Consider the following 16,455-nt stretch of genomic DNA (forward strand, 5'->3'; position numbering starts at 1 on the left):
GTGCATCCAAATAATATATTATAAATTATAAAAAATATTTAAAACTTTTTATTGGAAAAATAATAAAAATAAGCATTTTTTTAAAATTAAAGATGCAAGAGAGGCAACTGCTTTCCCCCCCCCTCAGGTCAGAGGTCAGGGGTTCGTATCCGGGCTTCAGTTTTCCTGTTTTCCTGAGCTTGTATGCTTGTGTGGGTTTCTACAGGTTCTCCGGGTTTCTCCCACGTTCCAAAATCATGAATAGTAGATTAACTGAAGACTTTGTCCTCATGAGTGAGCTGGCAACAAGTACACAGTGAGTCAGCTGGACGAGGCTCCAGTACACCTGCCACCCTCATGAGGCTAAGTGCAATGAAATAGATGGAAAGTCACGACAATACATAAAGCGGCTGAAGAGTGGGTATTTGACTTTGAAAAAAATCTTTGTCGCTCTTCAAGATTTGTGCTTGACTATGTCTGATTCCCATTACACAATTAACCTCACCGTGTTTTTAGCAGCCTTACCACAAGCTAAGCACTTGTCTCTGCCCAGCTGAAGGGAATGCATCCTATGAAAATACTGTTCACTGTTGATTGTTGAAGCTGTCTGAGGTAATCAGATGATGACCAGCCTCACTCTGTATGCTTATCAAGTTGTCCCAGCTTTGGGTCAGATAAACATTATGTTGGTGGCAAAGTTACAGATAAACAAAAGCGCCTAAATGTCTTTACTAAAGCGCAGGAGTTTTGCTTCACCTTTTCTCACGTTTGCCCGCACTTTGCTCTGCCGTTAAACTGACACTCGTAGCTTTATGGATCCATAAAGCTGCCTTTTGTGTCACCACATGTATTCCGTAAAAGCTCAAATGTATTTTCAGCATGGAAACAAGTGAGAAAACACAGTGTTGCTAGCCTTGTGAGGTGCTGCATTGATCATAAATAGAACACAGCACTGGTCAAAAGCAAACTTTAATCATTCAGAAATAGATAATACAGCTGTGCATTTTCACAATTGATGAGTTTGGCAGGCACAACTAAATGCATATCAATAATAACATGTCCATTCACCAATTTTCTCTAGCAGAGCTGGGTTACCTGAGAATAGATGCACTGCAGTCATGCACTGAGTTTGATGTCCAGAATGTGTACTTTTTAAGGATCATTTTTTACAAGCTTACCACCCTGAGGTCAAAGAATTTGAAGAGATAAGCTAATTTAATTAACAAGTAATATTTTAGTTCCTGTTTTCTTTTTCACATTTTACCACATAAGTTACAGTTTACTGCGCATGCACAGCCAGTTTTGTATTTCACGTGGTAAATGCTGGCCTCTACTGTGAAGTTTCAGCTTTACAACCTGCATTGAAGTTTTGCGTCCCAAATACAATTTCAGTGCAATAAATTAAAACCATACTCTAACATAATCAATGCCAGGAAGTAACAAAATAGCAATACTTCAATCCGGTACTGATTCTTATAAGTCTTATAAGCAGAAAAAAATAGAAAAAAACAGCTCTAACATGGCAGAACATGAACCATGGTGCATTAACAATGACAGTGATTGGGCAAATTTGGAGAACCAAGATATTTCTTATCCATCTTCACTCAAGACAATTGTCACTATCAAAATTGTCAAAATTGACAATAGAAGCTATAAAAATTATAACGTGTTGCCTCGTGACAGCCTAAAAACAGGCTAAAAATGACACTGAAAATATCTTGAGTGTAAAACTTGAACCCATGCTAGCTAGCTCTAGGTTAAATGACAACAATGCATCATCTGATAAGCAACATAATTTTTCTTCCAAGTAAAATAACTGTTAGTATTTAGTGTGTTGATATTTTTCTTCCTTTTGGACCAACTTACCAAACAAACGTTTTTAATTTCATATTTGCTCTGTAAGTACATTTAGAATTTATACTTTCAATTACGAGTATTAAATCAGTAGTCCCTTAACTTTTTTTTGCACAAATATCTAGTAGTTTGTTCCTTAGGTCACCACTCTAGACATAACAAATGCTCATTTTGGAATAGATTATAGTTGCATAAAAAAAGGTAGTTACGTGGTTGGTCATTATGAAAATTGTGTTTGTGTCTTTGTGTGCGTGTTTATTTACATCCATCTCTGTTTCTATTTAAATCATTTGAGGATGGGAGTGGGGCTTCCTGCGGCTGATCTACTACGCCCATGGAATGTGGCCAACTGTCTGGTACGTCTGTCTTATGGCACACAAACAAACCGACACGCATTTATCAAATGGAGATATTTGATTAGTTAAAGCCATCAAAATGACCTCTTACGAACCGTCGACTAAACTAGTGTGAACCTAAACCAGTGTGTGTGTGTGTGTGTGTGTGTGTGTGTGTGTATAAAGTCATATATTAACAATAATATGCATCCATACAGTTTTAAAAAATTCAACACTAACAAAAGTCACTTTCACTGACACTAATGAGTCAAACTGAGTCAATTCTATCTCTCGCAAAAACTTTTTTTTAATTGCAAGACATGGTTTAAAGTTACAGAGGAATTTGTTGCCAAAGTCACTTATACTAGGGCTGTTCGATTATGGGTAAAAATCATAATCACCATTGTTCTGTTCAATATTCCCCCAATCATTGAATGGAGCGTCTGTCATCCTTTTCCCCTGCCAATTCAAGCCTTGTTTACTTTGTGTTTAGCTGGGCTTTATTTTGAAATCTAAGAAGACAAAACTTGGCATCTTTGAACAAAAGTGCTGTTCAAAACCATTCAATGGCCCCAAAATGAGCGTGTTCACCAAAACGTCCCAACGAGCAAAAATGCACTACGTTCACTTCACGTTCCTCCAAAATATGAACAAGTTCATGAGATTTCATTCATTGAATGTGTTGAGGTACAACACTGTCTGTTAAATATGGCCAGGATCTCCACGTCTCAGAACGGAACCATCAAGTAATCGTTTGTCCTCGATTATATGAATTTTGAGATTGTCTGGAGTCAAAATCGTGATTATGATTAAAATTCGCTTAATTGAGCAGCCCTAACTCAAACATTTTATCAAAGTAGAAGAGAATCATTGACTCACCGTGGGTGACCTCCTGACATTCTTCTGCTCGTCCATAGGTTTCCAAATTTTTAACAGTGCTTCCTCCATTTCTTCCGTTCCATCCTATATGACAGAAAGATAACTCTCCAGACAAACAAGGCTGTGTGATCCGTGAGCAGAGTTAGTGCAGATGGCCTTCCCCTGATTGGCTGTGAAGAGTTAGCCTCGAGGGCATAAGGCATTAGCTTTCACATGGCAGGCCTCGGTTATGCAACTTGATTTAAAGCTAAGAAAAACATGGATGCATTATAAGAGCGGGACAAAATTTATTCTAGCTTTGCAATTTGGGGAAACAGTTTGGAGCTGCCTCAGCTGGTCAATAGTGGGCGTCCCACCCCTCACCAATTACAAAATCAAGATGAATAAAAAAGAAATGAACACATTTGAAAAAAAATGAAATACAGTAAAAATAATTGAAAACATGTACCATGTATGGAAACAGATAAATATAAATTATTTCTTAATGATGACTTATTTTTATAAACCTCTCAAAACATTCTCTCAAATGATCACAACATTCCAAGGAATGCATGTTCCATTTCTACTAACCACTAAAAATTACTCAGAAGTATTGCTTTAATACCAGGCCCACTCATGTGATCTCCTGGGGCCACCTGGTGCCCACAGGCACAATGTTGGTGACCCCTGACTTACATATTAAAAAAAGACAAATCATGTTGTTTTTCTTAATCCAAGACCGAAAAACAACATGGTCCTTTATTTTGTCCAACACTTGACAGGGACAGTGTAGCATGTGGCTCCCCTCGTCATCTGAAATTAATACGCCATTGTAAACTGATTCAAACACAGTTATTGGTTTGAATGGAGCAACACCATGCAACATAAAACATAGTTATTGGTTTGAGTGGAACAACACCATGCAACACAGTCTCGCAGAACATGGTCTGATATGTGTCATAGAAGTCCTAGTGATGTAAAGACAGATGGCTAACAGATAAAGCTGATTTTTTTCCTTTTCATGTTGCAAGACTGCAGGGAGCATCTCTCTCTTGCTGTGAGTGTGTCATCTTTGTAGCGGAAACCGGAAATACTCTCGTTTTTCATCTCGCTGCAGTGTTGTTTCTATCGCCTTTGCTCACATTGGATGTTATGACGTGAAATTCCAAGACGCGTTCTGGTATTTAAGTCGATCGCTACCTGCGTTGACGTCAACAACATTTTGCTCGCTCCCGTGGTTGTTCCGTGTTAATGTTAAATACTGATCCCTGTCGTTAGCATTGGGGCTATCGACTTACATAATGTTGTGATAAGCTGGCGATGAGGCTAGCTTACTTAGCAGTAAAGTGTTTTTAGAAATAAACACCGCATTATCTCTTAACAAGCGCGTCCAAGGCGGTCGTTCGACTGACATGGTCTTCAGAAGAATACACATCAGCATAGGCTATGCTAGTTTCGGTGCCTTGGTTGGACTATCGGCTTTTTTGGTGTGGAATATCGTCTATCATCAGCCATGGACGGCGGCTATGGGAGGCCTCTCAGGTACGTCAACGTGTCAGCATGTTTTCTTTAATTATATTGAACAATAAATATATCAAGATCTGTTCAGACAAAACTATACATAACCCAACGTCCTAAAATGTGTCTTCACGAAAGTATTGTAACCTGCGTGGTATTGAAAACAGCATGGACAGTATGTCTTGGAGAATCTTTAATTGTATTCAAAATAGCTAAAGGTTTGTAGTATACTGTTATGTGTATAGTTTGCTCACAATCAGGCTTGTCTCATTTCTCACAGCATGACCAAATCGTATGCAAGACCAAATAGTATGCTTCCCTCACTCAATTTAAAACATTTTTTTAGGGTCTCTTGTTTACTAAGTCCCCCCAAACGCATTAACGTGTTGTGCTATTTATGTCTAATTTGCTGTGGCACAGTTACAAGATAATTCATTAAATGTGTGTGAAAATTCCATAAAGGTTTGAGGAATTTATTCAACGTTTGAAAAGACTTTTCTCCATTGATCATGTGTAGCATCTATATATAGTTTTCTCAGATATAGGACTCTTTGACCTCTTATCCAACTGTCTTTGCACAAAAGGCCTAGTCGGGAAACATCTATTCTCTGGCATCTGCAAAGCTCAAAAGAACACATCTTTAAATAGCATGCTGTTTTCCAATGTTTCCATTGAATGTGTTTTGATTTGTGCCTGACAGGAGTGTTGGCTGTCTGGGCTTTGGTCACACACATCATGTACCTCCAAGACTTCTGGCGCACATGGCTCAAAGGCCTCAAGCTCTTTATCTGCGTGGGTTTGCTCTTCAGTGTCCTGGCCGTGACCGCTTTCATCACCTTCTTGACGCTGGCTATCACACAGAAGCAATGTAAGAACCTTCCACCACATGGCTTATGTTAAAGGCAACAAGCAGAGCAAAAATGTTTTTGTGTGTTGCAGCTGTGACTGACCCAAGGAGTCTGTACCTGTCGTGCGTGTGGAGCTTCATTACCCTCAAGTGGGCCTCCCTCCTTGTCATGTACTCGTTTCGATATCGGCAGGAGTTTGCAGACATCAGCATCCTCAGCGATTTTTAGTTGGATGCGACAGACTTTGAGGGTTCTCTGGATTGGGCCTTGAAGACTTTTTCGGAACGTAAGGATTTTAGGTGATAGTCGCTTTGGCTTTGACCACCAAGAGTTGCGCTCGTGTCATTGTATTAACATATGTTGAAACTAACACACTTCTTGTTCTCGAGTGCATGTCTCAACCTCAAGGCTACTTTCTGTTACATTTAAAAAAAAAAAAAAAATAAATCACCATCCTGGCTGGTTTCAGAACGTGCTGCCCCAATGAAATTTGCTTGGCAACGTTGTTCTCAGAAAACCATTAATGGCTGTTTTTTGCTTGTCTTTTTCCAGAAACAGAATTTGAAAACTGATCGTCAGTATATCAGCCAAAAAAACAAAGGGCACCGTAAGCAATGTTTTTTTTAAAGTTGTTACTTGATGTACTTCAACTCCTAATGTGTTTAATAGAGTCATGACTCTGTATTTACACTGTATGGGTTGAAGTGACGCCATACTGATCTTGATATTAGTTTTTTTTGGGGGGGGGGACTTGGCTGCCACAATTATATTATGATATGTGTCACGGCAGTACAAATTAAAATCTTGGAATCAAAAATACAGAATGAGTCGGCGAATAGTGAAGGTCCATCTATAACCGACACCCATTGTAATACATTTGCGGATTTATTTTTTAAAACCTCCAAATTATCATTAAAAATATACTACATTGGATGTATGTTGATCATCAAACAAGGAGACCATTGCCAAAAGCCTAAACTATGTAATGTTTTATCTTTGTATTATTTATGTATTATTCTTCTGTGTTCACATTTTAAACCACCCTACGTATTGACGAAAGTCGTGCTAACTGTGCTAACTGGTATTTTTGGACAAGACAAGTAAGCAAGCAAGCATTAACTGTTGGTGCGCCTGTGTGTAGTGTTGCTTTACACGATGACCTTGTCAACTTCTTGTATTGGCATGCATACGTACATTTTGTTGGTCTGTGTGAACAAAATCTTGGGACTCTGCTAATAGGTGAGCAATTTTCTTTGCGGTGATGCTGTGCTTTACTTTTACAGTATGTCAAAGCAAAGGCCAAACACATATTGAGTAGTGTCTCATCTAAAGGCCAAGTCAGATGTGTCGTATAAAGTCTTTGCAAGAACCCATCTGTTTTAAGCTTTAAATTAAATTATCTTGATGGATTATAAAAAAAAAACATGCATTTTAATCTTGTTAAAATTCTATGTATAATTTTGCACCCTCATTGTGTTGTGTGACCATATAGTAGCGCCGTGCAAGTTCCTTTTAAGCTCCTGCAGGGGGAGAGCTGCCCTCATATTTGTCCTGTATAAACTCGGATGAATGCCGAATGCACTTTAATATCGACGCTATTGTTTGCAAACATAACTTCCAAAACCTTACATTCGTCGTTTTGCCTGCTATCCATGTGTGTCACTATGCTGAAGGTGAAAACTGGAAGATGTATCATTTTAAAATTTTGTGAATGAGAACATGCAAAGGTACATTACTTAATTCCATGTATGTTGTCTCTGACTAATAATAAAAAATTCAGCTCCTAAACAAGGTTGGACAGATTATTATTTTTTCCTCAGACCACAAGGTTTACTGCCTTTCTAGTTAAGTCATGTGGGAGGCGCTCTAGCCGCTTGTAACTTAGCAGGCTTAAAGGTTTTCACCGGAGTGCTGCCGGTGAATTTATGAGGCTATTAACAAATCATTTTAAAGTATTCTGGCAACACCTACTGCTGTGCACCGCTTCCTCTCAGTGGGAAATTGGCTTCACAAGTGATTACAAGGCTTCTGTGACCATCAGCTTGAATTTGTGCCTCCACAAGTCGCTCATCACTTAACTAAACGTGCATGTTTGATTTAATCATTTGCAAATCATTCTCTGAGCGCTCATGTTTGAAAATGACTTGCTTGCTTTATATGTAAGAAGAATCAGGGAAGTTACCATTACAAAATTATCAAAATCCAGATATCGCTGAAAGATGGTGTGGGGTGTGTGTTAAGAGTGATTGCTTGAAAAGTGGTTAGGTCTGACGATCAACAATGTTAAGGTTTTCAATATTTACGATTGAAAATCTCTCATCGCTGCATTTGGCCAAGCTATGGAGTTTAAGATTGTGAAACAGGAAGATAGCCAAGATAGCACCCAAAGTGTGTTAAAGCAAAGAGCTGGAGAAATTGAATCCAGATCTAAATTCCATAGAACCAATAACAAAACCAAACAAACAAATAATAACAATAAATAAATATCCCCAACCACACAGAATAGCAAAATAATGCCGTTTTTTCATGTCAGGGCTGTCAATTGTTCATGTTTATACACTTAGCCCCCCTCCCCATCCTTCAAAACATTTATTTGAATAGTTGCTGCTTTGTCACACTTGATGTCATCACCGATGTCATTGCACAAATAATTCAACATTTGCGGTTGCCTAGCGCACGTATTTTTCCTCTCCTGTGAACATACACAATGACATAAATGACTGCTTTATATTTTCCACCCCTTGCTGCACATTCATTGATGCAATGGTTTAATTAACACAGTAATTTGAGCCTCGCGATTTATGTGTTGAATTCACTGACACGCCTGGTGGTTCGCTACTATTAGTGAGACTAATGGTGTGGTGTCAGAGAGTTGAGTCATGGGGGATTGTTTGAGTGTGGCTTGCATGATGACGGGCCCAGGGAATATCTCAAACCATTTTGTTGTTAATATTCAAATGCAGAGTGCCTTCAAGAAGCTTAATGAATGATTGTTTTCTCATCATGAGAGCATGAGAACATCCCAGAATGACTGATAAAACAGCACCATTCAGATTATGCAATGTCAGCATACGGTTTGTTTGAGAGCCAATATGACGCCTGCATGTATTAATTTATGTTGTCTCATTTCAGTATGCATAAATGCAGCAACAGAAGTGTTTTTTTTTTAGATTATGAGTCATGTTCATATAAAATAGAACTGCTTTATATTTACATTTTACAAAAACATATTAGCTTCATTTGATACTAATTGATCTGGGATGTTTTATAAAACATGTTCATTGGGAATTTTTGAATGAATGTGGGCTTTTATCATCCCATCAACTCATTTAACAAAACATCTCAGGCTCTTTATTGGATTTTAAGAAGGTGGGCCAGCTAGAAGTCCAGCTATAAGGAGCTCATATGCTTTCAAGCAGTGCGTGTATGGATTTGGGATCACATTTGTTTCCTCTGAGGGTTGGACTCTGCCAAGGCTTTCATTTGTCTCAGATTCCGTTAATAACTGGCCTGGTTTAATGGCCTCAGTATGGCACGTCTGCGTTTGCAGAGATGTCGTTCTGTTGGATCACCAAGCGATGATGATGAGTGCCAAATTTAGACCATCACAAAGGCCCTTAAATCTATTAATTGGATTACACAATTGATGGCAAACTCAACTCCCTTTTTTTGCTGTAGTGACCAAACATACTCACAGGGTGTCACTGTGGTATAATCGTAAAATCTTTCTCTCGTCCGAGTTTAACCCTGAAGGAAATCATGAAAGACAAAAGTTTAATGCCGCAGCTGGAGCTATTTGAAAGCAAAAGGGCTTCTAAAAGTTTCGTGATGTATTTTCCTGTGATCCATATATATTGGCAAAGGAAGAGTGATTGCTTAGCGGGGATTGACGCACCTCAGTTGCCCTGCAAATGAAGATGCAAACGGAAGGGGAGTGTGAAATTAAAACCTTCGCTTCCACTAAACACCCCCTTGAGGCCTCGCCCCTGAGCGCTCAACCTCTGCTCATCCAGAACTTGCATACTTTTATTTTTTCAAGATACATGACTCTTTGAGTGACGAGATGGATGCCATCTATGCAGAATCCACTTTGATAACTTGCAGCTGCTGCACCGACTGCAAAATAACCAAAGCAAATAACCACACAAATCTAAAAAGTGCTTTACGTGGAAATAGACAGGGGGCTGAAGCGCGCGTGCCGTCTGCCAGTGTAAATGTCAATTCAGTGTCAGCTTCTTTCTCTGATCACGCGTGACATCGGCAACTGCTTCATCTTTGCGTGACAATCGTTCTGCCTCTCACGGCGCTCGGCCTCTAATGATGCATCTGAAAAGACGGCGTGGCAGCCACCTGTGTGTGAAAGTGCCCATTGTTCTGTCTTTCCAAAGTCAAATATTGTCATTTTCATCCAACAGGAGTGTCCTGCTGGGACCTCGGTCGGACTCAAGAAGAAAGGCATCATTTGGGCCTAGAGTGGCACCTGCAAGTCCTTGGAGCGTGGAGTTCATTATTCCCCGTCGTTGCGCTCACAGCAGGTAAAGATGTCATGGGATTAGGAAAATTACAACTCATCATCACATTGAATGGCCCAGCTGTAGTTAGTGGGAACCTTGTACTAGTGCCATCATTGTTTTTTCATTTGCAAGCTTGTCGCAGAGCGGGCTTGCTGCTCGAGGGATCATCTGAAGTGATAAAGCCACATTTCAAAGAGCAATGTGGCTATTGTCTTCAAAATACAACTTGGATTGATGTATAAGGCAAACCCTGGAAACTTGTGTCAGTCTGAGCATCAATAAAAAAATTGTTTTGTCTGTTTTTGCCAGGCACCAAATGGCCCATGGGAGACAAAACACATCAGTCATCAAACATAGCAGACGCATGACAAACGTTGGTACGTGGTTCTTGGTTGACATGACTTATTCCATTTTGTCCACTGTGGAACACATGGCGAACAATTGATGTGATTTTCAAAATAGCTGCCGTATAAGTCATCCATAGACATCCTTGTGATGGGCAGCAGTTCCCATCGATCATACTCATGAAGTTGTGATCGGTAGTGTTGAAAGTCGTGCCGTACTTCAAGATGTCGTTCGTCCACAGTACACATGAAATGCGATAGGGCTCACTCATGGATGATGTACAGGTTGGGACACGTGTACCATCATGACGGATATTGCCAGTGCATATAAAAAGTCTACACATCCTTGAAATGCCAGGTATTTGCGTAAATAATGGCAGATATTTGCGTAAATAATCTCACATCTCAAAACGTGTTCTACTATTAATGTGACCTATAACCTGTTCAACGTTTAAACACTGAACCCAAAACAAAGTTGGGGTGTCACGTAGGCTTTTCCAGACCTTTTTCGTTTCCTACTAAGTCTGAATGTTTCTCTGTGTGCAAAGAGTGACTACTATTTAGCTTTTATTTGACTGCCATTTTTAACAGTACAAAATTAAATGAGATATAACCTAAATGTTAACTGCATTATGAACAAACTGTGAAAGGTCATATCAAGTTATGTAGCGTGAACATACAATATTAGTATTGTGTGTTCAGATGTAAACAAGCATTGGATTATCTGAGCCTTGGGGTAGGTCCATAAAATCCAATATGAAATTCACAATCTAGTTTCTAGGTATAGTGCATCAAGTTCTTCACTACAATTAAAAAAAAAAAATCATGTGGTTATCTACAGGCTTGGTGGAAAGCATGCGCAATGGCTGCATAATTAGCGCTCTTCCATGCCAGACGGGCACAAAGCTGCCGTCACCATCACAGTAACACCGGAACAACCTTTGGCGCCAGGGCCTGGTTCCAGTGCATCTGTCAGCCCCGAGTCACCAAGCCACGGGTGAGCCAAAACACTCAATCTGCAGCCTTGCTACACAATGTACACAAAAACACTGCTTTGCTAACGACATCATTCATGTGGAAGCTGCTTTATTTGCTCCGTAGAGTATTTTAGTGCATATCGCCGACATGTCCAGTCACAATAATAGCCTTGACTAATTCTCAATCATTATCTCGTAACTGGGGAGGCAGCTAACGCGGGGTGGACGTCTCTTCTGGCTGTGACGTGAAATACACAAGACAAGGTAGAGTGCGGAGACGGCGGCCAGAAAGGTTCCCATGAAGCCCAACAGCATCCCATAGAGAAGAGGGAGTGCCACATCTAAAGGGCCCTTGGAGTACTCAGGCATTGGGAGTCGCTCCACAATAAGATCGAGGTCACGCTGAGTCAAATCGGACGCTAACACATACCGAAAAACATCCACATATGAATGGTTATTGGTGAGTAAAGTTTATGTGATGTATGTTTCCGATTTACGGTGGTGTGCTTGTTTTTAATCGGATAACATGGCTTTTTACGATTTCGGCAAAATCACCTAGATTATTTATTTCTATTATTCCCTATGGTTAAACTAGCTGAATGTGAGTGAATCTGAGGTCAACCAGAATCCCAAAATGAATCGTATTCAACCTTAGCCTGTGCTCCGATTCCCCTTAACGCACAACCACTCACCTCTTTTCAGTCTTTTGGGTTGGCCTGTTTCCGATTCTGCTTCTTGAAAGTATATCGACTTGACAAAGTCATGATAGCCATCAGCATACCGTTTCAGGTTTAAAATTTTATCCTGGTTGAGGTTCTTGCTCAGCTCTGTGGGGAAAAAATATGACTGAAATGCCAAAACTGCATCTGTGTAAATCCTGCATGGTGAGTGGCCTTTAACTCAGTTAGACCCGGTGTGGGTAATTTCTCTCATGCCAACTATTATTAATGATGGTTCATAATTGGTATGTTGTGCATCCACACTGGGTTTTTCATAAAAGACACCACCATCTCCCTCATGCCTCGCCTTGTCATCGCCTCCCTTTTTCCTGATGAAAGGAGCAGATGCTTTCTTGTGTGGCTCGCGTCAATTCCACAGAGTCCTCCGTCAGATCATTTACACCTTCGTCTCGGTCACGCCGGACGACAACACGTGCCAGAAACTGGCAGTGTGCAAAAAATATGCCATTCTTGACGCGCCAATTAAAACCAATCACAGCGTAATGGAGCAATTATATACCGCTGTTTAAAGTCTTCAAGGAGGCATTCTTGACCGGATTAAACAAGCGCTTGTAAAAATACAAGCACTGAGCAGTCGGATGAGGCTGTGTTCCAATTTGCGTTTGTCGAGGGACATGCTGTGATTTCCCCTCGTGAGGTTTGTTATCAACGGTACATTGTACAAACAAAGTCAGAGCTTTTTATTTGAAGATTATTACATCAGTAGGCCCGCATGAAAGCAATCCAAAACGACATTATAAAATGTAACAGAGCAAAGCAGCAACCCTGAAGGCAACAATTTTACGACTCTGATCCTATCCTTGAATAGCTAATTGTCTACTTAACTGTGAGCTTTTATATTATTGTCATTATTATTATTATTGTACCATCAACCCTCTTGTGGAAGAGCATTTACAATTGCTCTGTCTGTCACTATACATTTCTGGCATAGATTTCCCTCAGGCTTTGCAAATTCTTACCAAGTGCGATGTCAACTCTATTGATGTGGCGCAAGGCCCAAGTGAGTCGATCATAGTAGACGTCCATCTTGTTTTTATGAAGCATGTCTTTCAGCTTCTTCCGACATTCAGCCTCACTTTCTGGTAGAACACAAAATATATTCACTAAGTTCACTGGAGACATTTTGATGCAAGAGAACCTCTGAAGTCAAATGCCCCTGAGGTTGTACAATGCAAAATTTGACCAAAGATTTTCTGAGGGAGGGCGGCTCGGTGGCACACTGGGTAGCACGTCCGCCTCACAGTTAGGAGGGTGCGGGTTCGATTCCACCTCCGGCCCTCCCTGTGTGGAGTTTGCATGTTCTCCCCGGGCCCGCGTGGGTTTTCTCCGGGCGCTCCGGTTTCCTCCCACATTCCAAAAACATGCTTGGTAGGCCGATTGATCACTCCAAATTGTCCCTAGGTGTGAGTGTGAGTGCGATTGGTTGTCTGTCTCTGTGTGCCCTGCGATTGGCTGGCAACCAGTTCAGGGTGTCCCCCGCCTACTGCCCGATGACGGCTGGGATAGGCTCCAGCACGCCCGCGACCCCCGTGGGGACTAAGAAAATGGATGGATGGATGGATTTTCTGAGGGAAACCACTGACATGTAAGATGTCATACAAGACCTCAGTAGATCTCACTGTCTGTTGCTTTTAAGTCCTTTTTTTCTGCAACACGTAAAAAAACAGCGGCATAAAACATCTAAAAACAGACAGTTTCCTCCAGTGGAAAACATTGTAACCATGTCCGAATAGATTAAACATCTATCCTGGACTACAGTGTCTTTAAACTTTGGTTAAATCCTGTACTCCACAGTGTCAATGGTCAAATCAGTTGAGTGCTGACCTTTAGATGAAGAGGTGTCTCTCTTGACAATATTGCTACGTGCACTGATTTTTTCCTTTGATTCAGCGAGTGCTTCCAGAAGTTCCTCGCACTCATAAGGCATCAGCAGCTCCGCCAGACGTGCCAATTGATGTTCACCGATCTCTTCAGCCACTGGACAGCCACATCGTGGACTTGTTAGACGATCACTGTTCATTACCTTTTCAAAGGTGTGCTTGATGGCACGCTCAGTAAGTAACACTTCTCAACACAGCAATCGGCAACTTAGCATGCAGCACATTTTGCCAAGTTTAATTAATTAGCATGCGAGTAACTCATGTTCTCTCACATGGACTCACCTGTGAGATCATCCTCCTCCTCCGCAAGTATCAAACTTTGGGTAAAAAGGACTAAGAAACAAAATTTCCAGATTTGCATGGCAGCTGAAAGAACAGACAGCTGAAAGAACAGGCAATGATTTAAAAAATGGTCAGTGATTGACACATTTCAACTCAGTTTTTAGAGAACACTTTAGAAAAATAATGTAGTAAAATAGTGTTGTACGCTCAAAACGCATGCGCACATTTTGCAAATAATAAAATAAATTCCTATCTGTGATATATTTTTTCATATTGATTTAACATCTGTTGTATTAAATATCTCAACGATTATACACAAGTTGTTATTAGTCATTGATTTTATTTTTCTATTATTTCATTTGTAGCATTTTCCCTATAAATAGATCCAATACATTTTCACTTTTATTCATTTGTGATTCAATCTAATGGATTTATTGTAAATACTATATTGTAAGTGTATATAAAAAAAAAAGAAATCAATGTACTGTCTTCAATTCCATTTTTTGTCTGATTGATGAACTCCAGTAAGATATTAAGCAATAAAGTAATGGCCTTGAAATGTATTTTTTTTAAATTAAAATAAACAATTTCTCGTATTTGACCTTTATCTCTCTCATTCTCAATCGAAACATTGCTGGTTTGATTGATTGGTTTCCCAAGGCTCCAAAACATATTGCGCAATCACCGTTCATCCATGAGACCTGGATTCGACATTCGATTATCTTACCGGGTACTTCCTCTGTACATTTAACCACCCATTCAGGCAACATTTATAGCATGGTTCACCAAACTCTTAGGCTATGTTTTGCATGTCTGTCAGTTTCCGATTGCAGAATGTCGCCAAGACCCTGCAGCTAATGAAGCTACTTTATGGCGATGACTCGACGTGGCAAAGTTAATTCTGGTAAGTGTTGCCTTGAAGTTGCATCACCACCCTGTCGCATCAGTTTGGTGTTATTAAAGAGTTTGAAGTTTTTGTTGAGTGGGAGTGATTGCTATGACACGATCTTAAAGATCAGGGGTGGTTTAATGAAATGAACGTAAATGACAATCCACATTAAAGACATTGTTGAGCATAATGTATACAATGAATTATTTAGAGTCTAAATAATTAATTTAGATTAATTGTGTCAAACACAAGGCCCGGGGGCCAGATACGGCCCGCCACGTCATTTTATGTGAATTGCAAATTGTCTTCACTTTTAATAATATATTTTTGTAAAAAAACATTTGACCAGTTTTTACTCGTCTGATTTGAAAACGAGTTATTTGTCAGTTTGTTTTGTAGCTTTTACTGTATATAATATGAGGTGCTCATACATTTATTTGGGTTGACAGTCATAATGGCCCTCCGAAAGAAGCTATGACTACAAGGAGGCCCGGGAAAGAAATGAGTTTGACACCCCACTCTAAATTTTAGAGAATCAAAGAAGATATTTATTTAATCCTCCCGTAATGTTCATCTATCCACTCCAATGAGCATATATTGGCTGTCAGAACAATTCAATGGTCTCTCCCATTAGATGACAGGCCCATTAAAGGTTGAGAAACAACGCATTATTTAATGTAAACTTTCCAAGTTGTCTACAGCACCAAAACTAAATAAAATGAAAAACACGTTACACGTACCATACTGCTAACATGACAATACATGCTTGTGATCATAAAAGGCAACGACTTCCTCAAGAACATTTAGTTTATGCCCACTCAAATCTATGCACTTAATTATTCTAATAAATGACACAGGAATAAAGAAATATAAACATTTCAAATGTATTGTAGTAAGCCAGTTCTTATTGAATTCAACAGCGCTTGCTTGAAGATGCAACCATCATTAGGCTTTACATAATGTACGTGCGCTTTCTTATGTTTTTGTCTGCTTGTAGCAGAGTGTTATATATTCAGTTTTTGGGTGAGACTGTGCGATAAATACAATTTGTTATGAGTCTCTTCCATGTGAGGAGGTTAAGTCTGCACTGTAGCAGAATTAATTTCATCAATTACCCCCTGCTTTTTTCAAACTTTATGCGAAGCCACAAATATGCGGTTTTATTGCACACTGAACTGACAGCAATGCAGATTGTGGCAGCAGCACGGCAGGGTTGTGTAGGACCACAATGGGCACGCATGATGAGTCGCTCAATTTAAGAGGTGCATAACTAAATGACATCACTGTGTAGGGCTGAAGCCATATTTTACATTGTTAATAAAATCCATTTGCCTAAATTGCACAAGGTTGGTTCTGCAAGCCAAGGCTTAAATTTGAGATTTAGATGGCTGACTACCATGAAAATGAGTGTGGGTGGTGTAAGACACTTTTTTGGTA

General features: G+C 39.9%; 2 protein-coding genes and 1 long non-coding RNA gene across 9 annotated transcripts in view; 2 read left to right on the top strand and 1 right to left on the bottom strand.

Moving 5' to 3' along the window:
• Nucleotides 1–1,789: 1,789 nt before the first annotated feature.
• tmdd1 (transmembrane and death domain 1) lies at nucleotides 1,790–14,997 on the bottom strand. 4 transcript variants are annotated; one of them, XM_068653379.1, is made up of 7 exons: nucleotides 14,857–14,997; nucleotides 14,130–14,229; nucleotides 13,792–13,944; nucleotides 12,927–13,046; nucleotides 11,920–12,054; nucleotides 3,048–3,131; nucleotides 1,790–2,195 (listed from the first exon to the last, which is right to left on the bottom strand). In XM_068653379.1, the coding sequence occupies exons 2-7, from the start codon at nucleotides 14,206–14,208 to the stop codon at nucleotides 2,089–2,091; spliced, it is 678 nt and encodes a 225-aa protein (XP_068509480.1). In that variant the 5' UTR covers nucleotides 14,209–14,229; nucleotides 14,857–14,997; the 3' UTR covers nucleotides 1,790–2,088. The 4 variants fall into 4 exon arrangements, with proteins under 4 accessions (XP_068509480.1, XP_068509494.1, XP_068509488.1 ...); XM_068653393.1 differs by having other exon boundaries at nucleotides 1,790–2,199; XM_068653387.1 differs by having other exon boundaries at nucleotides 1,790–2,953.
• slc48a1a (solute carrier family 48 member 1a) lies at nucleotides 4,135–14,618 on the top strand. 4 transcript variants are annotated; one of them, XR_011088345.1, is made up of 6 exons: nucleotides 4,135–4,568; nucleotides 5,245–5,412; nucleotides 5,484–5,678; nucleotides 9,808–9,927; nucleotides 10,216–10,283; nucleotides 11,092–14,618. XR_011088345.1 is itself a non-coding variant. In XM_049755066.2 (3 exons), exons 1-3 carry the CDS (start codon nucleotides 4,439–4,441, stop codon nucleotides 5,618–5,620), a joined length of 435 nt encoding a protein of 144 aa, XP_049611023.1. In that variant the 5' UTR covers nucleotides 4,136–4,438; the 3' UTR covers nucleotides 5,621–7,183. The 4 variants fall into 4 exon arrangements, 1 of the variants encoding a protein (XP_049611023.1); XR_011088346.1 differs by lacking the exon at nucleotides 10,216–10,283; XR_007488592.2 differs by lacking the exons at nucleotides 9,808–9,927; nucleotides 10,216–10,283; nucleotides 11,092–14,618 and adding an exon at nucleotides 5,945–7,183.
• LOC125989080 (uncharacterized) overlaps nucleotides 14,892–16,455 on the top strand; it is a 76,498-nt gene continuing 74,934 nt past the window's right edge. The window contains exon 1 of the long non-coding RNA XR_007488593.2: nucleotides 14,892–15,033. This is a non-coding gene — a long non-coding RNA (uncharacterized lncRNA). The remainder of the gene's footprint in view (nucleotides 15,034–16,455) is intronic.

The sequence above is a fragment of the Syngnathus scovelli genome, chromosome 2 (assembly GCF_024217435.2).
Source record: "Syngnathus scovelli strain Florida chromosome 2, RoL_Ssco_1.2, whole genome shotgun sequence".
Classification (NCBI taxonomy): domain Eukaryota; kingdom Metazoa; phylum Chordata; class Actinopteri; order Syngnathiformes; family Syngnathidae; genus Syngnathus; species Syngnathus scovelli.